This window comes from Delphinapterus leucas, chromosome 2 (genome assembly GCF_059928025.1).
Source record: "Delphinapterus leucas isolate spDelLeu-1000000601 "Yukka" chromosome 2, BTC_Dleu_Yukka2, whole genome shotgun sequence".
Classification (NCBI taxonomy): Eukaryota; Metazoa; Chordata; class Mammalia; order Artiodactyla; family Monodontidae; genus Delphinapterus; species Delphinapterus leucas.
In genome coordinates, this window is record NC_143130.1 from 66788779 (window position 1) to 66809334 (window position 20556).

The following is a 20556-nucleotide window of genomic DNA, read 5'->3' on the forward strand; positions in this document are numbered from 1 at the left end:
TTCCCTGGTGGTGCAGTGGTTAAGGATCCGCCTGCCAATGCAGGGGACACGGGTTCAAGCCCTGGTTCGGGAAGATCCCACATGCTGCGGAGCAACTAAGGCCGTGTGCCACAACTGCTGAGCCTGCACTCTAGAGCCCACGAGCCACAACTACGGGGCCTGCGTGCCAGCGCGCCTAGAGCCCGTGCTCTGCAACAAGAGAAGCCACCGCAATGAGAAGCCCACACTCGTCGCATCTAGAGAAAGCCCGAGCGCAGCAGTGAAGACCCAACACAGCTAAAAATAAAATAAATGAAATAAATTTATTTTTTAAAAAAGTGATGGAGGGACTTCCCTTGTGGCGCAGTGGTTAAGAATCCGCCTGCCAACGCAGGGGATAGGGGTTCGATCCTTGGTTCAGGAAGATCCCACATGCTGTGGAGCAACTAAGCCCTTGTGCCACAACTACTGAGCCTGCGCTCTAGAGCCCACGAGCCACAACTACTGAGCCTGCGTGCCACAACTACTGAAGCTGAAGCCCGCACACCTACAGCCCCTGCTCCATAACCAGAGAAGCCGCCACGATGAGATGCCCGTGCACCACAATGAATAGTAGCCCCCGCTCGCCGCAACTAGAGAAAGCCCTCGCGCAGCAATGAAGACCCAACGCAGCCAAAATTAAATAAATAAAATAAATAAATTTATTTAAAAAAAAAAAAAAAAGAAGTGATGGAGATTTCTCTTCACAAAAAGTGCCTGTGGCTGCCTTGAGTCGAGTTGCATGGAGCTCACCTTTGTTTACGGAGAGGTGAGGAAGGATGAGGAAGAGAAAGATGGGGAGAAGCCATGGGGCGGTGGGATGCCATCTAGAGAGAAGCTGGGTTGTTGAATCCTCTGGGAGATTTTTCACTGGGCTTGGCTTCGTGGCACCTGGACTACGACTCGGAGTGGCAAAACCAGATGGAATTCGAGACCCTGTACTCACTCTTTCAGCGTCTTCAAAGGGAGAACCTTGGCCACATTGTCTTCCTGTTTTTGTTTTCCCACTTTTTTTTTTTTTGAGGTCTAACACTACAGTAAATTGCACAAATCTTAGGTGCATGGCTCAATTAATTTTTATGAATGGATAAATTTATGAAACCACCACCCGGATCAAAATAAAGAACATTTGTAGCACATCAGAAGGCTCCCCCAGGCCCCTTTCCAGTCAACCCCACCCCCTGCCGCGGAGGTAACCACTATTCCAACTTCTACCACCATTGGTTAGTCTTGCCTGTTCTTGAACTTGGTATAAGCAGAACTGGTGCCTGGATGTTTTCGTTCAACGTTTACATCTGTGAAATTTATCCATGTTGCCACATAATATTGATGGTTCGTTCCTTTTTATTGCTGTTTTCCATTTTATGAATGTACCACAATTTATTAGTCCATCCTATCGTCATTGTACAGTTTGGAGCTATTATGAAAACAGCTGCTATGAGCATTCTTGTCCTATCTTTTGGTGAACGTTTCTGCTAGGTACACGTACCTACGGGTACCGTGGCTGAGTCAACGGGCAGGCAGATGTTTAGCTTCAGTAGACTGTTTTCCAAAGTGGTTGCACCCATTTTATTTCCACCTCCACTAGTTTTTGAACATATCACAAAGGAGCTTCTCCATTGGAGTATTCCCTATGGTCTTGTGGAAAAAGAGGAGCTCAACACGTTCGGAAGTGATAAACCTCAAAGCCGGTAGGAGCAGGAGCAGTTTCCCAAACCTGAACAGGATAGAGGACGCCATCAGTTTGGTTATCAGCTTCTGAGCCCGAGTCCTAGGGATAGTGCCATCCCAGGAGAGGCAGAAGGGGGAAGGAGAGGGGAGATGACTTGGCGCCCAGGGCGAGTAAGGAGGAGCTTAGAGGAAAGGCCCCATTCACCTACCCCTGACCCACTGTGGCCCTCCTCCAATCTTTAGTTGAGGAGTGTGATGAAAATAGTGAATAAATATCGTTTATTATGTGTAAAGATTATGAAGTGAGAAGTTATATATATATATTTTTTTTAATTTTATTTTTTTGCCCGTTGCAGAGCACAGGCTCCGGACACGCAGGCTCAGCGGCCACGGCTCACGGGCCCAGCCGCTCTGCGGCATGTGGGATCTTCCCAGACAGGGGCACGAACCCGTGTCCCCTGCATCTGCAGGCGGACTCTCAACCACTGCGCCACCAGGGAAGCCCGAGAAGTTATTTATATTAATAGTACATGTGAATATATTATTAACTGAATATAATGATTATAATTACATGATGATTAATACCACATATATTTGAATAAGAATATAAATTCCTGGGAATTTCCTGGGGGTCAAGTGGTTAGGACTTGGCGCTTTCACTCATGCGGCCTGGGTTCAATCCCTGGTTGGGGAACTAAGATCCCACAAGCCGCGTGGCATGGCCAAAACATATATATATATACCTATATATATATATATATATATAAATTCCCCTCTGTAAGCCACCTAGGATGATAGAGTAGCTAGCCATTAGTGAAAATGTTCTGCAATCGAAACTTAATTTTTGTGGCTGAGATACTCATCCAGAAAAGGAGTAATTGTAGTTTTAAATAAGAAGCATTTGCCAAGGCAGGGGTCCCCAGTGCAGAGAACGTGGATGGTGAAGCCCCAAGAGACGGGGAGGGGCATTAGACCCTCGTTGGGTGGGAGGACTGACAGCTGGGGTCAGTGCCCAGTGTCAAGGAGGCCACATCAAATTGGGGCAGCTCCACGCTCAGCTTCTACCACGGAGGTCTACAGGAAGTCTTCCCACCTCCCAATGGCCTGCTGAACCTGTTTTTCCAAACCAAGGGCTTTCTTTCTCTTGTAAGAGCCAAGCTGGTGGCACTGAGCAGTCGGGCAACCCTTCCTTCTGCTCTTCTGATCTAATCAGTGTCAGGAAGGAGTAACTATAAAGCCAAGTAGAGAAATTGTTTTTCAAACTGCCGGAAGTGGGTCACAACCAGCCTTTTTAAACAATAAACAATTTAAATAATTTAAACAGAAAAATCAGAGTAAATCATTCAAAGTAAGGGCAGGTATTGTTTGGGGGAACTTTGTTTCAGGGTCTGTGTGTTATTGGGTTATGATGGAAACTGCATTTCTTCCTGGGTGTTGCAGTTTTTAAAAACTGAACTACGCTGGCTTCGAGAACCCCAAATCACTTGCTCAGCACTCAGTTTCTGCCTGTAGTTGATACTGAACCAACTCCAGTAGGAGTGGCAAAGGAAATGTTAATCAGAATTTTGAAATTTGACACAAAACCAATATGCCCAGACATCTCTGGGAGCTGAGCCCAACAGAAACCTGGTGAAGGAGGGCCGCTGGTGCCTGAATGTCTGTGATGACTGTTCTTAGGGTGCTGTGTTGAGCCTTAGGGACACATTCTACCTATGCTCACCAATAGCAGAAGTCTTTCTGTGTGATGGGTATAGTCCTTATACCTTTGACTCTTTCTTAAAAGAAAATTACCTCTTCTTTAGATGATTTCTCAGATTACAGGGGATTCGAGGGTGCCTGTGTTAGCTTACTTCTTCAGAGAGAACTGCTGGGGGCCCAAGAGAATGCAGAAAATATGGTCTAAAATAGCCAGTAGGTGCCTGGAGTCCAAGTGGTCCAATCTTGCTGAGGCTCCATTGGATCTGCTGGTGCCGGGGCGAGCCGGGTGGTCCCAGAGCACTGGCTCCTGCCCCACTATCGCTGCAGCCACAGTCTCAGCTGGCAGCCACTGTCCTCCAAACCCAGCCAGGGCAGGGCTATTGTCCATGCACACGGCTTGTGCAAATGCATCCCTGTCAGATGTCCCGCTGCACCTCCAACAGGCCTCATGTTCCCTCAAAATTCTTTTCCTCCTGACTTTCCTTTTTATTTCTTGACTACCTCATCTCCCAAATAGCTCTTCTTCCCCTCGTTCCTTACATCCACTCAAGTGCCAAGTCTGACCCATCCCATCTCCCAGTGGCTCCCGCATCTGTCACTGCCTTTCCACTCCCAAAGAGCAGAAATTCCACGGCTCCCCTGGATCATGGCAATGTCTGCTTCCCTCCCTGGTTGGATGCTCTGTACTCGCTGCCACGCCCCTGCATGAAGCCCAGCTCTGTGTACCACACTCTCCCGCTCAAAAGCTGCAGTGGCTCCTCTCTGCCTAGCGAATCAGATTTGGCCTTTGGCTGGCCTGAACAGGCTGATGCCGGAGAGCCATTCGGGCTTAGTCTGCCACCTTCTCAGTGGTAGCGATCTCTTATACCTTCCAAACTGGGCTCCTGACCTACGAACACATGCATATTCGCCTCTCTCTCTCTCCCCACCTTGGTGAATGATGATTTCTCTCCTTGTAGACCTTATCCTTCCTCCAAGTCCAGCCCTGCCTCCAGCTCTGCTTGGCACCCCATCTCCCAGTGGGTCTCTGTCTCCTGCAGACACATGCAGCCCTCAAGACCAGCCCTCAACTGCAGCGTGGTCACTGTGCTGCACACACCTAGGAGACAGCAAGTTTGCCTTATGCACATTTTGGTCCCTACTCCCAGGCCTGGTGCTGTGCCTGGCACTCAGTAGGTGTCGGCCACGGGCTGGTTGTACTGAGACCCTTGTGCCATCTAAACAGTGCAGCCCTGAGATGGTGTCAGTGAGGTGGGCAGGGGGATGGCGAGATGAAGGGAGAGATGGGCAAGTAGGCACGTGCGCGGGTCACCTCACAGGCTGGCTGGGGTGGTGGGCCTTGCTGTGCTGGCTCAGCATCACCTGGGACTGGTCCTGCAAGGCCTCCACATGCTCAGGATCCTTCAGGCCCCGCGTTTCTGGAGAGAAGCGGCAGCAGTGAGCTTCTCTCTCGGCCCCTCCATCCCCCTCACAGTCAGCCAGGGCCTCAGGAGGCGTGAGCCCAGCCCTGCAGCCATCCATCCCCTCCTGCCCCCAGGGAAGAAGTCTGCACACATCTGCATCTATGTGGGGCCATGGAGGGAAAGTGAGAGGCAGAAGGAAGTCACCAGAAGTCCCCTTCTTCACCCCCAACCACTCTCCTCTAAGGCTTGGGCAAAGACGCAGCTACCTGGTTTGAAGAGGACCAGGGCCTTCATGCAGGCGAACTCCGTGGGGTCCACCGCTAGTGCCCGGAACCTTGAAATGGTTTCCTGCAGGATTCGAGTCTCTGCACTGGCCAGCGCCAGCCGGCCCTGAGAGTTGCCACCAGCAGAGGCCTCAGGCGGGGCCAGCAGTGGGCAGCTGTCCAGGGGCAGAGACCGCTGGATGGCTCCGAGGAGGAAGAGTTCACTCCATGCCTCCTCCAGCAAGATCACCTGTGCCCAGAGAGAGGGCGAGTGTTATGACTGATACACAGCTCCTCTGGCTCAGCCTGGAACCTCTACCACCTTCTCGGGTGTCCTAGGAAATCAAGGGCTGGTCCCGGGTGCCCAGAACATTCTGACCTCTGCCTGACATCAACCAGGGGTCCAGAGCTCTGGGACTTGGCACCATCTGGCCCAGATGCCTCAGCTGCAAGATACGCTGTGGGCTCCATCCAAAGCTGCGAGTGGAACACATAGGAAATCCTGGAGCTGTGAGAAGCTGGGCAGCCTCAGGGACTCCCCGCCAGCATCCTAAGTTAGGCATCCTCAGCCTGGCTTCTGAGCTGCTTCATCCAAGCCACTGGCTAAGGACTCAGACTCTCAGTGTGCCTCTTTTCCTGGATTTGTCATGACAGGTCCCCTCGCTCATGAGAAGCCCAGAGGGGTGGTCTAGCGGAGAAGAGGCAGGGCTGAAATGCAAGCCCTGAAGTCAGGGGCATTTGTGTTCCAAGGGAGCCCAGGTTTGCCCACTGATGCTGTTTAGGGTGTGCAGACCACCCTGTGACAAACAGAGCATCTGTAGGGCCCGAGGGCTTGTCTAGGAGGAAAGAAGACCCAGAGGGGCACAGACACTGTCTTCAAATCCCTGGTCCCCGTGTGTCCCTGGCCATCACTTTCCCCTGGGTGATGACCCTGACCATCATTGCTGCCCAGAGATGTAGCACCCCCAGCAGTCAGATCCCTGAGACTGGTGTCCCTGACCATCACTGACTCTGAGGCATGGGTGTCCCCAGCCATCACCATCCCCAAGCCGCGTGCACCGCCAATCATCACCTGCACAAGGAGGTATGTGCCCCCAGCCCGGCGGACTCTTGTGAGCCCCCTGACGGGTATACCTGATCCCGGAAGGGCAGGTTGGAGAACACGGGCAGGTTCTTGGCCCACTTGACAGCCATGAAGAGGAGGCGAGCCGACGTCTCATGGATGCTGTCCAGGCCCCAGGGGGAGGAGGAGGAGTATGGGGACGAGGGGAAGTCGGGGTCATTGCTGGTGACATCAATATTCTCATCGGCTGTTGGAGGAGGAGGCTGTACATCAGCCCCTGCTCCGAGGTAGGCGGCAGGGGCTCCTCAGGGGCCCAGGTGTGGGATGAAGACAGGACCCGGGAGCTCAGCCCTCCTCCCACTTACCATCCTCCGGCTCCAGCTTAGTGCAGGTTTCGGCCGTTATCAGGCTGGCCATGAAGTGGTGGTGGCCTGGAGGTGTGAGGGCCCGGGGCCCCAGGGCTCTGGCTGCAGACACCGGTGTAGGGCCCCGCGGGCTGGGCCCCGCTGGGGTCGGGGGAGCCGCCAGGGGCTCCAGCCAGGGCTCCGTGTCTGACTCGACGCGGTCCATTCGGACCTGGGCGGTGCTTCGAGGCTGGCGCTCATTCTGCACGGCTGGGGAGACAGGGAGGGTCAGGACGCCCCACGGGTCGCACGCCCCCTTCTCTTCCGCCACGCCTCTCCGGGTGGCCTCCCGACTCACCGTCCTGGTTCATGCCCGCCTGCAAGCACTTCTTCAGCCGGCAGGCCTGGCACTGGTTGCGGTGGGCCTTGTCCACCGGGCACATCCCTGCCCCCACCTGGCACCTGTGGGCGGAGGGGAACCCCCCCCCCAGGGAGTCAGGGTCCCGCCCAGGCCCTGGGCCGTGGGTTTCGGACATGTTTGCCACAGCTCCTCCTTCCCTGAATATCCTCCGTCCCTCCCAGGCACCTTCAGGGGCTGGAGGGCGGCGGGGCGCTGCCCTGCCTCACCTGTAGATGAGCCGCCGCCTCACGCTCCTCTTGAAGAAGCCGCTGCAGCCGTTGCAGGCGTAGATGCCGTAGTGCTTCCCGCTGCTGCTGTCCCCACACACGCGGCACTGGAGCGAGGGCCCTGCGCCTGAGGGGCAGCCGGGCTGGGTGGGGACTGGCCCAGGGCTGGTCACACACACCCCCCACCTCCTCAGGGGCCCCTACGCCCTCCTTGCTTCCTCGTCCTCAGGTTCCTGTCCACCCACCTTTAGACACGCCTGTGTCTCTCCCATCTGGAAGAGCGTCTCGCTTATCACACCCCCTCAGCCCTCCTCCTCCCCCTTCTCTCTCCATGGCCAGTTCTCAACAAGAGGACACTCTCTGCCCCACCTCCTGTTCCCTCTCTCTGCAGGTGGCTTCAGGTTCCCTCACGCAAAAAAGCAATCTTGGCACCACTGCTACGGACCTCTGCTCCCACCCCCTGAGGGCCCTTCTCTCTCCTTTCCTCCCCCATCCACTCAGCTGTCCTGTCTGATCCCCATGTTTCTAGGGTTCTGGGTTTGCCAGCAGGTTCCCTCACACTTGCCCACAGTCCTTGGGGCTCCGTCTGAGTCGCTCCGGCTCCTTTCACAGTCCCTGCAAACCTCTGACCCACACTCCACTCTCCAAGGGTCCAGACCCTACTACATCCAGGAAAGCCATACCTGTCAGCTCCTCCCCCAGGCCCCACCTGCCTGGAGACTCCTTCCTGGAGGCAGGCGCAGCTGTCGGTGCCGCTACAGCCATGTTGGAGCTCATGGGCGCTGTCGGCCTGGTCCTGGCTGGTCCCAGGGCAGCCTCCGCCTTCCTGCCTAAGAGAGGCCTCAGGATCGCTGAGCCGGGCCCAGCCTCTGCCTCCCTCTCTGATCCTCTGTCTCTCTGTCTGTGCTCTCGTCTATCTCTACTTCTCCCTCTGTCTCTGTCTCCTTGTCTCTCCTCTCTGTGCTCCTGCCTCCTGGCCCCTCTGTCTAAACTCAGGAGCTGCCCCAACTTCCCCTCAGAGCAGCGGCTCTGGCTTGGGGGGATTTCTCCCAGGGCAGCGCTGGATGCAGCTTATGATCCTCTTAATCTTTACTGTCTCCGCAGGGGATCAACCAGCCACACCTGCAGCATTACCAAGGTGCCCCCGGGAGCCGGTCGGGTCTGCTGCGCCCACACCGGCTCCCAGGATGCTCACTCAGTGTCTCCGGGTCCCTGTGCTCTCAAGCTGATCAAATCGCGAAGGGAGGTGTGGACTCCACTGGCCCCAGGACCGTAGGGGTCTGGGGACAAGTGTGTGGCCGAGGTGTGTGCGTGTCTGGGTGTGCCTCCACACACAGGGTGCTCACTGTGGGCACTGCTCTCTGCCCCGGCGCTTCTCACCTAATCCCTTCATAAAGGATGGCTTGGGGCCCAGGATTTGAGGGTCTGGGCACTCCTGGAAGGCTAGCAGCCCCCTGACGCCCAGCACAGAGGCAGCTCCCATCGCATGTGGAAATGGGTCCAATGTAGGGTCTGAGGCCACCTTGCAGGTGGGGTCTGGGCCCCCCGTGGAGGGTCTCCTGCAGGACTGGAGGGGGTGAGGACGCAGCCCCTGAGCCTGGCTACGGGCTCTCAGGCGGCCTCCCAGCCCTTCCCTGACTTGTCCTCACAGTCCCAGGCAGGCTGGTCCCTTAGTGTTCCCAGATCCAGTCTTCCCAGCTCGAACCCAGTGACGGTTCTGAGCTGGGGGGGCGGGAGGAGGCGTTTGTGTTTCCTTTGACCCCGAGGGTGGTTGGAGACAGCCAAGACAGACCCAAGTTCAAATCCCTGCTCCCTCACAGCCAGCCACATGTCCCTGAGCAAGTGCTTTAACCCGTCTGGGCTTCAGTCTCCAGGAAAAAGGGGTGACAGAAGTACCTGCCTTGGAGGGTAGCTGGGGAAGCTAAGTCAGATGATCCTCAAAACATTCCAGGGCCTGGCACTTAGCACTTAGTAGGCATGTAATAAATGATGGGGGCTGTTATTCTGATTGCCTCTCAGGGCTGTGGAGAAGATCCCAGAGGAATCCTCGGCAAAGAGCCGTTCCTTTCCCTACTCCTTGGCCCCCATCCCCATTCCCACCCCATGCCCAGGCCGCAGCAGAAAGCCCCATGTTGGTCTGGAGGGCACCACACATCCTCGGCAGAACTGGGCTCACCTCTGGGTGAGTCTGGGGCAGGGCTTGGCCCAGCCTTAGAGCCTGAGGGAGAGGAGAGACAGTGTGAAACTTCTGGAAGGAATCATGGAGTTAAGGGGACAGAGGGGGCGGTGCAGCGCCCTTCTGTAAGTGGGGTTAACCCTCCCTGTGACAGAGAAGCACAACTGGGGATTTATAAAGTCAGCTTGAGGGGATTTTGCAGGGTAATCCGCTTTCTGGGGCCTCAGAAGATCGAGGCCACTGAGCTGAGGCCCCTCACCTGGGCTTCTCTGCCTCTGTCCTCGCCCTCACCACTCACTCTGCTGATGGGCAGGCCCTCGGGACCTTCCATGGCCAAGGTGTCTTGCTCCAGCTAACCTCCAAAGCCAAGGGCGTCTCCTTGAACTTGATTGACCCATCCCTCCTGCCCGAAGCTCATCTCTTCCATTCTTCTGGAACTATCTTAACTGTCTTCCTCCCCCTCTGAACTCCTGAGAACCTCCAGGGTTCCAGCAGACCTTTCCACTCTCCGCTTGGGTAACCTTGCACACCTTCGTGGATTCCACGACCACTTCACATCAGATTCTTGCCTGCGTCTCTGCCCCGAGCTTCCACCCACAGATACCCCCGGATCAACTCCACACACCCCCAACCAACCCATCCCCAACTTGTCCGCAAAGAGACGGTCCCTGAAGCCCCGGGATTGAGAGACAGCCTGGGGCACCCTGTGCGGTAGGAAAGTGCCCAAGGCTGAGCTGACGGCCTCTAGTCCTGGAAGCCTGGGCTGAGGGGGATCCGCTGGCAGAGAAGCTAAGAGGGAAAATCGGGATGGCGTGGGTCATGGGAGCAAGGGCTGGGGAGGATTCAAGGATGGAGGCATCCACCAGGTCAAGTGTCCTTTGAGGTCGTTTGTATCCCCAATAATAAGGATGAGAAAGTAAGCAAGAAGAGTGCTTCCACAAATGCTGGCAATATATCCAAGCCTCACAGCATCCCTATAAAGAGTTATCATTATTACCCTCAACTCACAGATCAGGAAATTGAGTCTCAGAGAGGTTAAGCAATTCCCTTCAGGCCACACACTACAGAGTGGTGGAGGAGGTTGGGGATGGAGATGGGGGTTTCAAACTTGTGTCTGATCCCCAGACTCCCGCTTTGTACCACGGTGCTCTCCAAGAAGAGTCTGAGCAGTCGCTCTGCTAGGCTTTAGCAGCAGGAGGTAGCTGGCGCCTTTGGCCAGAGTCATTCCACACGAAGGGACAGCAGATGGCCCAGGGTGGGTGGTGCTGGTGGGGAGGACCTGGAAGCAGAGCCCTGGGCTGAGAGGAGAAGGAGACAGAGCTAAGGGGTTTGTAGGAAGGGTGACACTGAAGAAAGTTTTTTTTTTTTCCTGTGGAGGGAGATATTAAAAGAAAAATATTTGAGAACCAGAGTTCCTTTTATAATGGGAGACACAGAGGAGAAAGAGGCAGGGGGAGAGAGAGTAAAGCTGGAGACGAATGTGAATCGAATACTGGATCCCTGAAGCAAGCCTGGGGGGTACAGGGCACAGGCAGAGGGATGGCTTTGGCCTGGAGAGGGGTCGCCGGGAAGGAATGAGAGAACCCAGGGCTTAGGGCAGGCTCCGGGTCAGTGGACCTCCTCTCGGATCCTGGTTTTACATCTTCCTGGCTGTGTGAGCAAATGATTCTGCCTCTCTCTTTGTCTCCTCTCTAAACTGGGTAGGCTAGTGCCCCAGGGGGTTGTGGTGGGATCAGAGGAGGTAACACCGCAGGCGTTAGCACAGTCCAAGGTGAGAGGGAGCCGGGGCGGAAGGCAGAGGTTGGGGGGAACACCTTGCACAGGTGAGGTCTGAAGCAGCCACGCTGGGGAAGGGACTCAGGGAGGGACTCTGGGGGAAGCTCTGAGTCCCAGCGGAGAATAAAGACGGTGACAGTCTGGGCAGGTATTGGATTTTCCTTGGAGCCCCCAGCAGGGTGGCAGAGGCTGGGAGGAGGAGGTGGACACCAGGATTGCTCCAAGGCTCGGTTCCTCTGAGCAAGTGCATGGGAAGGACCTCGAGGAAGGAGTTCAAGGCATGGGGAGGAGGTGTCGAGGGGAGAGCTGAGTGAGGAAGCAGAGAAGAAGGGGACTTCTTTCCCCTGGCGGGTCTTTTCTCTGCTGTTCTCCATCTGAGCTGCCCTACCCCTCCTGCTCTCCCTGCCCAATTAATCCCATCCTTCAAGGCCTGTTCAGGGCTCACCTCCTCCAGGTAGTCTGCCCCGACTGCTCTCTTTCTAGAGGCACCTCCAGGGCCAGATATTGTCCTTAATGTTGACCTCATGCCAGGTCAACTTTCTCTCCTCAGTCAGTGGGAGATTCCAAGGGTCAGGTTCAGGTTTCAGGCCAGCTGGGCATGTGGATCACAAGACACTTAACGGACAGAAGTCCATTTTTAACTTGTCCTTCTTTTCCTGGTATTCTAGAGTGGGTATAGAATAAAAAATAAATAAATCCATTAGAATAAAAGACACCGGCAGTGTTTGACCTGCTTGTTCTTACACTGTTGGTTTTGACTTTATTATGTTGGCTCTCTATGTCATTGCTGGCTCTCCAGCCGAGCTCCTTTCTCATCCTGGCCCTCGGTTCTCTGGCAGTTCAGGCCCAGCCAGAGCTGTGACCATGCTGGGGGAAAAGATGACAGCCCAGCCGGGCTGGGGGACGGGGCGGGGGGGGTGGGTCTCTCCCGATCTGTGACCACCAGCTGCTGGGGCAGACACCAAAGGATTACTCAGCCCAAAGCCTTGAATCTGCTGACAAAGCCGCCAGAGGCCACCTTATCACTAATACAATTATTCCCCCAGGGGACAGGTCAGCAACTTCCTTCTGACTCCCTGGAAGTCTGGGACCAGGTGGAGGGGGGCTGGGGGGCTGGGGCGGGTGGGGAGATGGGTTCACGATGAAGGCTGCAGAACTGACTTCCCTCCGGACCTTGAAGACCCTACCAGGTAAAGCCGCCTGCTCCAGCCTGTCTGGGGCCTGTCATCCCCGGTGTCATCAGGCCCCAGACCTCAGAGAAGTACTGGGCTCCACCATCCGGGGGAGACAGTGGTTCCTGGGATGACCCAGCTGCCGGTCGGCCTGCTTAGGCTGGGTGGTATGGCTGCCTTTGTGGCAACCACGGGCTTCTGGTTTGGGGCAAACCTCGTTCACAGCATGTGGGAACGTGTGTTTTGGGATTTCTTTAAAATTCTCTCTTTTTTCCCTTTCCGAGGGTCTTCGCTATCTCTGAGAAAGGATAGCTAGTGACGAGGGCATGGGCTCTGGAGCTCAGGACCCAGCAATTCCACTTCTAGGAAACTCTCTCACAAAGATTTAATTATATGGCTGTTCTCTGTAGCGATTTTAATAAAACATCCATCTGCAGACAACTGGGTAAATAAAGTATGCTCCATCCCTACAGTGGAATGCTATGCAGCCATTGCTCCCAAGTTCATTTCCAGGGAAATACGACCACAGTATTTCAACCTCGATCCAGCTGCAAAACAGCACACACAGTTTGATTTCATGTGTCTCAGAGGAATTTCTGGCCACAGATCACGGGACTCTTTTTCTCCTCGGCAGGACCTGAATTACTTAATAGTTTCTTTTTCTAGAGCAGTGAGTGGAAGGTTCAGGACTCCAAGGGGCCGACACCAGCAGGAAAGTTTCTCAACAAAGCCTCTTTATCTCCTCTTCAAGATAACACTTAGATATAATCAGATATTCCCTGCGCAGTTTCGCAGTTTCCCAGCTCTTGGCTGCTGAAGTCTCTCTCCTAGAATCGTTTCAAAGGTCTGAGAGGAACAGGAGAGGCTCCCAGCCCCATCCGAGGGTGAGCAGGCAAAAGGCAGGCCGTGCAGGACACATCCGATCTGCTGCTGCATGCTGGGGACCTGTGGGGAGACGCCCCTCCTCCGTGTCGTGATGACTGACAGTGAACGACGTCTGTTTTGTTTTGTTGGGTTTTTTTTTGCGGTACGCGGGCCTCTCACTGCTGTGGCCTCTCCCGTTGCGGAGCACAGGCTCCGGATACGCAGGCTCAGCGGCCATGGCTCACAGGCCCAGCCGCTCCGCGGCATGTGGGATCTTCCCGGACCGGGGCACGAACCCGTGTCCCCTGCATCGGCAGGCGGACTCTCAACCACTGCAACCACTGCAACGTCTGTTTTAATCTCTCCTTCTCCCCGGTGCTCGGAAAGGTGGGCTTCTCCACCCTTTAGCGGAGCTACGACCAGCAGAAATTCTCACCACACTCAGAAAATTTTGTTTCCTTTGAATGTTTAATAGTGAACATGTGTTACCATTTAATCAGGATAAAGCAAAGGTCTTTTCAGTTTTTAAAAAAGAGCTAATTTGAAGTAAATATTACCAATAATAATAATAATCAGAAGAAATATTTATGAAGAAATGGTTCAGTGTTTCAATGTGTGTGAATGAAAAGCTTCTCATGTTCTGGGTTTCTCTCCCACGTTACCCAAGGGGAAGGCCCAAGTCCCTTGCAGCGGCTCAGGCCGGGCCTTGGCTAATCAGAACAGCTGCAGCCGCAGAGATGGAGGCCTGGTCCTGGACGCGCCCCTTCCTTTTGCTGCACCTGGTGTCAACCCTTTAGTGCTGGACCCCGGGAAGCTCTGTAGATCAGGGAGGGGCTGGGGCAGGGAGGGCCAGGTGGGGTGGGAGCTCTTTGAAAACCAGTAAGGAGGTATGCTAAGTTCAACTACAGGCACAACCATACCAGTATATTCTAGTTGGCTGACCCTCCGGGTTATAATATTTATTATCTCCTAGAAATGAAACAGCCTAAAAGCAGGGTTTTCCTCTTTCTGACTTACTTCACTCTGTATGAGAATGGACTTGAGGACACAGGGAGGGGTAAGGGAAGCTGGGACGAAGTGAGAGAGTGGCATGGACATATATACACTACCAAATGCAAAATAGATAGCTAGTGGGAAGCAGCCACGTAGCACAGGGAGATCAGCTCGGTGCTCTGTGACCACCTAGAGGGGTGGGATAGGGAGGGTGGGAGGGAGATGCAAGAGGGAGGGGATATGGGGATATATGTATACATATAGTTGATTCACTTTGTTATACAGCAGAAACTAACACACCATTGTAAAGCAATTATACTCCAATAAAGATGTCAAAAAAAAAAAAGCAGGGTTTTTCAACTTGGGCACGGCTTACATTTTTTTTAATTTATTTTTTTAATATCTTTATTGGAGTATAATTGCTTTACAATGGTGTGTTAGTTTCTGCTGTATAACAAAGTGAATCAGTTATGTGTATACATATTTTCCCAGATACGGCTGACATTTTGAGCCAGATAATTCTTTGTCGTGGAGGCTGTCCTGTGCACTGTAGGATGTTTAGCAGTTTCCCTGGCCTCTACCCACTAGATGCCAGTGGCATCCCCTTCTTTCCAATGGTGACAACCAAAAATGTCTTCAGACATTGCTGAATGTCCCCTTGAGGGGCAGACTCGCCCTTGGTGGAGAACCACTGGCCTGAGCCGTGTTATTTCCTGCTTTCCTGGAGACAGGTCACCAAGCTGTTTTCACAGATGCAGGAAGCACTTCCCATGACAGATGTCCTGGAGGCGCCCCAGGCCATCAGGCATGTAACATTATCTCCGGTGTCGTGTGTATACAGACTCAGGAACTGTCTGCGAGGATGCTCAAAGTCGGCAGTTTTCTCTGAAGGAGAATTTTACTCTTTTATTTGCTTTATATTTTTCTGTGTTGTTTGAATGTTTAATAATGAACCTGTGTCATAATTATAATTAAGATAAAGCTTTTTTGTGTCTTTTTGAAAAAGATTAGCTAATTTGAAATAAATACGACCTCGAATGATCATAATAATTGGAAATATTTACTTAAGAAACTGTTACATGCCGGACACAGTTCTATGTGTTTATATGCGTGAATTCTCTTAATCCTCACAACACTATCAGATAGGCATTATCATTATTATCCTCCTTTCACAGAGAGGTTTAGTGACTTCCCCAAAGTCACGCAGCTAGTAGGAGAGAGAGCTGGCATTCAAACCCAGGCAGATAGGCTGGTTATTTTAGGAGAATGTATCTGCCCAAGGGTAGGGAGAAAAAATAATGGGAATACAGTATTAAAATATCACCTTCATACGTTTAATAAAGAAAATCTCCTCCAGACACATTCTGTCTCCAGGTAGATTAAAAGGATAAAGCAGATACTCTAGGCTATGGAAAGTGACTCTGAGTTGGCACTTCTGTCCTCAGTTTTTCTACAAAATGCAGATTCTTAGACTCAAGCTACAATATCACTTATAGAGAAAAGTGAAAAGATTACTCTGTAGGAACCTTTGTTTTCTATGTTTGCTTTTAAGGGAAGGGCTCTGGGGCTGCACGAGGTATGACTGGGAATTACCTGTAGGTGTGCGTGTGTGTAGGTGTGAGTGTGTGTATATGTGAGCATGTGTGAGTGTGTGGTGAGAATCTGTCTCGTGACTGTGGACGGCTAACGGAGATGTCGCCACAAAGACTCCAGCTCTGCCTGTGTCTACTGCAGTTTTTTCTTGAAGATCCAGACAATATCCTGACAACTGCGTGGGCGTAAAGAAATTGCCCAAATTGAACTGTTTAGATGAGCAATGTTCACATGTCACATTTGGCCTACTTTCCTTCCTGACTTCTGCTATTGAAGTTAGCTGTGTTTAATGACATTCTTTATTAGCTCCATTTATTAATTTAGTGAAGACAGTAAATTGAGGTAGCAAAAATCCAGTGCCTCTCCACAGAGATGGAGGATATGTTTTTTAGGATGACATTTTAGAAAATGCATATACTCAAAGCAATTCTCCCTGAGGTGAATGGTACAGGAAGGGTCCTGGCGTGGACTGGCTGCTGCCCATCTTTTCAGCCTGGGCTGCAATCTTGCCCCGGCTCCATGCTCTGGCCACAAAGGTCTCCTGCATCCCTGAGTACAGCAAACTCCTCCCCAAAATGCGGGCTTCACATATACTGTTCCTGCTCCGTTATCTTCAAAGGGGTTTGAAAGACCTGTTCTTTAATGGAGTTTCTTACACAGACACTACACCATGATATGAGATGTCGTTTTCAGTCACCAGGCATTGGAAATAGCTAAATATATTTTTTTCAGTTAATAAATTATGACACATTTTCCAGATGGCTATTTTTTCTGCCACTGAAACGGGATTATATGGAAAAATGTTCTGATGAAATAGCAAGGTACAAAATACTACAAACACTATGGTATTTATATACAAAACCAAAACTAATTCTGTTAAGTCAGAGGCATTCTGGTTGATATATATTAAATTAAATTTAATACATTTAATAGAAATTATTTTTATGTAATAAAAGTAAATAATGTTATTTAATAGAATTATTAAATTATAATTTTTTATTAAAATATATTTAATGGAAAAATAGTCTTTAAAATACATTAGCATTATGATTTCACTGATCTCATGTTGTTATACTGTTTCTTCAGCATAAAGAATGGTCAATTCTTTATTTATTTATTTACCTAGTTACTTACTTATTTATTTAATAATCTCCATCCAATGGTAACTTTTAAGTCTGTTGACCTATTATTTTACTCCCAGACACAATCTTAAGATGAGACTCCCGAATAAGACATTGAAATTTAAAATAAGTATTCTGGAATTCCAAAATTATTTTGAAAATAAAATGTTTACAGACAAATACACACATTTATAATACATTAAGTACTTGTTTTTAATTTGGTTTGTTCTGACAATGGTATTGTGGTTATTTTAATAAAAGACAATCTTTATAACTGTTAGAGTCATATTCTGAGGCATTTACCAGAGAAGTGACTCAATGTCTTGGATTTTCTTTTTAAAGATTCCAGCAAAAAAACCCAAAAACTGGAAGTTTGTACTCTTTGACTCACATCTCCCCTTTTCCTTCACCCCCAAGCCCCTGGAAAGCACCATTTTACTCTCTGTTTCTACAAGTTTGGCTTTTTTAGATTCCATGTATAAGTGATATCCGGCAGTATCTTCCTTTCTCTGATTTCTCTCACTTGGGATACCCACTGTTGGCTTACCAACAAGATTGCCCCAGGATCCTCCTCCCCTAGCCAACTCTTCCTCACACCTCAGGACTAGGCCCCAATGTCTCCCCTCAGGTCAGAACGCTATCATTTCTCCCCACATCCCAATTATGATCAGAAGCTATCTTATTCACCTCTTTGTTTCATTGTTATTGCCTGTCTCCAACTACAACCAGGAGATGGCTGAGATCGGAAATCTCCATCTCGTGGAAGGCTTGACACAGAGAAGGAGCTTGATAATTATTTATTGAACCACTGACTGGATGGGTAAAAGAAAGCTTCCCCTCATTCCCCAGCAGAATTTGCTGCTCTTTCTTCATGCCCTGCCCTCTGCTCTTGCCTCCAATAGAATCGTCTCACTGCTTCAGACTGCTCTGCTCACGTGCCAGAGCCTGGCCCAGGGCCTGGTGTGGAGCAAGCCCACATGCGTTCCTGCTGCCCTCACACCAACGGCCAGTGTTGCCACTGATTCTGTCATAGGAGGTTTAAACCATTTACTTGCAGTTGAAAACAAGTCAACCTAGAGATCCTCTGGGGAGAAGTAAAAATGAAGAGTTGCGGATAATCGTGACAGAAAGAGAATGTGCTTTAATAAAAGGGTTTTATCCGGCCAGAGTAGAAAACTGTTCAAATAATAAACTACCTCAGGATGGAATGATATTTTCCTAGGGATCTTTCCCAGGTTTCTACAGTAATGTTTCCGCATTGATTTACCAGGGGAGCAGCCCCTGATATAAGAAAATGGTTTTCAAAGTTTGCTGAGGAAAGGGGCTGGCAGGGGTAGCCCATCTCCACTTCAACCAGAACACCTCTGTGTTTGTCTGTTTTATAATTGGTAGGATTTTGTTTGAAGAAAGATTTCCTCTTCCAAAAAAGTGACAAGAGGATTGCAGGACTATCAGGTAAGGTACTTAATAGCTGTGTGACCTTGGCTGAGCCTCATACCCTTTCTGGGCTGTTACAGTAAAGAAATAATGGAGCCAAGAAACCTTACCTGTGTGAAGGCAGGGGACTGAATTAGAGGACCTCCCAAGTTCTCTCCCAGATCTAAGATACATTGTTGTACCAAGTCACAGAATTAGAGGGAGCTTAATCTACTCTCAATACCCAGAATGGCCACAAGATAGAGACGTTACTCCATGAGCAAAGCTTTGTCTACTCCAGGGACTGTTTCACTCCCCAAATTCTAGCACAAGAGATTTGGGAATTTCTCCTTAGAAATTACAGAAAAGGAAAAAAAGTGCATCCATTGCAAATTCAAGCAGAAGATTTAAACTACTTTAGTGACGAATCCTGGCAAAGTTACCCAGTGTTTAGCTCATAGCTTTGTTTTTCTACCAAAACATCAAAGAGTATCGCTCTTTGGAATCTCCCTCGCCCCATGACAAGAGTCTCTGCAAGGTTTTGTTCTGAGATATTGGAGCTCCTGACATATCATAAACATCCAGGAAATGGATGCTGAATGGAATGGATGTTGAATTCGTTGAATTGCATCGGTGAATGCCAGCTTGGCATTAAAAGATATGTTCTTCTATGAGGAGGATTTCCTATTCCCGTAAGAACTGTTGACATGATTTGTCAAAATGGTTAGAGCTGTCTCTAGTTTTTGGCTAGAATTCAGCTTTTCTGTATTTTAGAGGTGATTGCCTCAAGCCCCAGATTACCAGGGTTTGGGGAGCATTGAGCTGGAAGGACATTTACTGAATTAAGACTTAGGAATCTTTGTCACATTATACTTTACGGGTAGGAAAAGAAAAGTATGAAAGCAACAGGTTTAGGCAAACATACGTGGTCCCAGAGGACGTCTCACTCAGCAGACATTCGGCACAGAGTCGGGATGGAGCAAAAGAGACTGGGATGTTGACTTCTTGCTGCTGGGAGAGCAGGGAAGATGGAAAGGTGGTGGGAGAAGGTTGCCCAGAAGATGATGACTGAGATCACCTGGGAGAGAGCCTGAGTGATGATAAAGGGTGGGTGCCCTGAGCCTGGGAGCTGGAGAACTTTCTGGACCCAGACCTGCCTGTTGTTTCCCCCAGAGTGTGGTCACCACCAGCATAAATGAACGGAATGTTCCTGAATCCTTGCTGGGCTAATCTGTCAGGGCCTGCTTGTAGAGAAGCCCTGGTGACCTGGGGACCTTCATGAATAGGCTGGTGCAGGTAATGATACCTTGATTGCTCTCCCAGGCCCTTCCTGCAGCCAAGGAGCAGCCAGCCCTTCCTGAGTAGGTGATCAGTGGATCAGCATTGGAACAGCTGTTTTCAATTGTCTGATGCTTCAGGCTACTGGTTATTCCAATGTTGCTCATGCCTGAGTAACTTCAGACAACTTGTAAAGGAAAATCATTGTTTCACTCACCTGGGATGTTGAATTAAATAATGCTTAATTACAATGTTACAAAAATGAATCTAAGTAGAGGGATTATAACTCTTACAGAACTACATAATCAAAATGAAACTGCCAATTAAGTAAAAACACTATTTCAGAACAAACAATTAAAGGCAACATCACTGATAAGATAGATAATGCTTTGTTGAAACTCAATTGCCACTCACAACATGGATGCATGGTGGAAATTCCTTTGGGTTTGGCATTAATGACAAGTAACTCACCACTCTTGTCTACCCACCCTACTGTGGATCCTTGCTTCAAACAGCAAGTCTGTGACATAATTTGGCCTTTGCTTGGCATGAATAAACCTTTTATTGCTAAATTCAACTCCATTCTTCACGTATTAGCTCGCCCATGACAATTAATGTAACACTACCTGGTTCCAGGGCTGGAAACAAAAGGCCTTGTTGGGCCGTAAGGTGGTCAACTAGACGTGGTGTATAGGTTCATGCCTATATATATATATATATATATATATATATTTTTTTTTTTTTTTTTTTTTTGGTCTGTGTTGGGTCTCTGTTGCTGCACGCGGGCCTTCTCTAGTTGCGGCGGCGGGGGCTACTCTTCGTTGCAGTGCGCGGGCTTCTCGTTGCAGTGGCTTCTCTTGTTGCAGAGCACGAGCTGTAGGCACGTGGGCTTCCGTAGTTGTGGCACGCGGGCTCTAGAGTGCAGGCTCAGTAGTTGTGGCACACGGGCTTAGTGGCTCTGCGGCATGTGGGATCTTCCTGGACCAGGGCTGGAACCCGTGTCCCCTGCATTGGCAGGCGGATTCTTAACCACTGCGCCACCAGGGAAGTCCCGTGCCTATATTTTTTTAATGCACAATT

General features: G+C 50.6%; 1 protein-coding gene across 1 annotated transcript; it reads right to left on the reverse strand.

The window, feature by feature from the left end:
- Positions 1-207: 207 nt before the first annotated feature.
- Positions 208-8147, reverse strand: NR2E3 (nuclear receptor subfamily 2 group E member 3). The gene is made up of 8 exons (XM_022579464.3): positions 7771-8147; positions 7088-7214; positions 6819-6922; positions 6482-6730; positions 6188-6363; positions 5057-5303; positions 4700-4805; positions 208-1735 (listed from the first exon to the last, which is right to left on the reverse strand). Exons 1-8 carry the CDS (start codon positions 7862-7864, stop codon positions 1603-1605), a joined length of 1236 nt encoding a protein of 411 aa, XP_022435172.3. The 5' UTR covers positions 7865-8147; the 3' UTR covers positions 208-1602.
- Positions 8148-20556: the final 12409 nt, after the last annotated feature.

Bases quoted from the DNA above. Each gene is read 5' to 3' on its own strand.
- NR2E3 (XM_022579464.3), bottom strand. From the start codon at position 7,864: ATGAGCTCCAACATGGCTGTAGCGGCACCGACAGCTGCGCCTGCCTCC. The intron at 7,215-7,770 runs GTATGGCTTTCC...GCTGCCCCTCAG, and splicing joins CCTGGGGGAGGAGCTGACAG to GCGCAGGGCCCTCGCTCCAG. The intron at 6,364-6,481 runs GTAAGTGGGAGG...CTCCTCCAACAG, and splicing joins TAAGCTGGAGCCGGAGGATG to CCGATGAGAATATTGATGTC.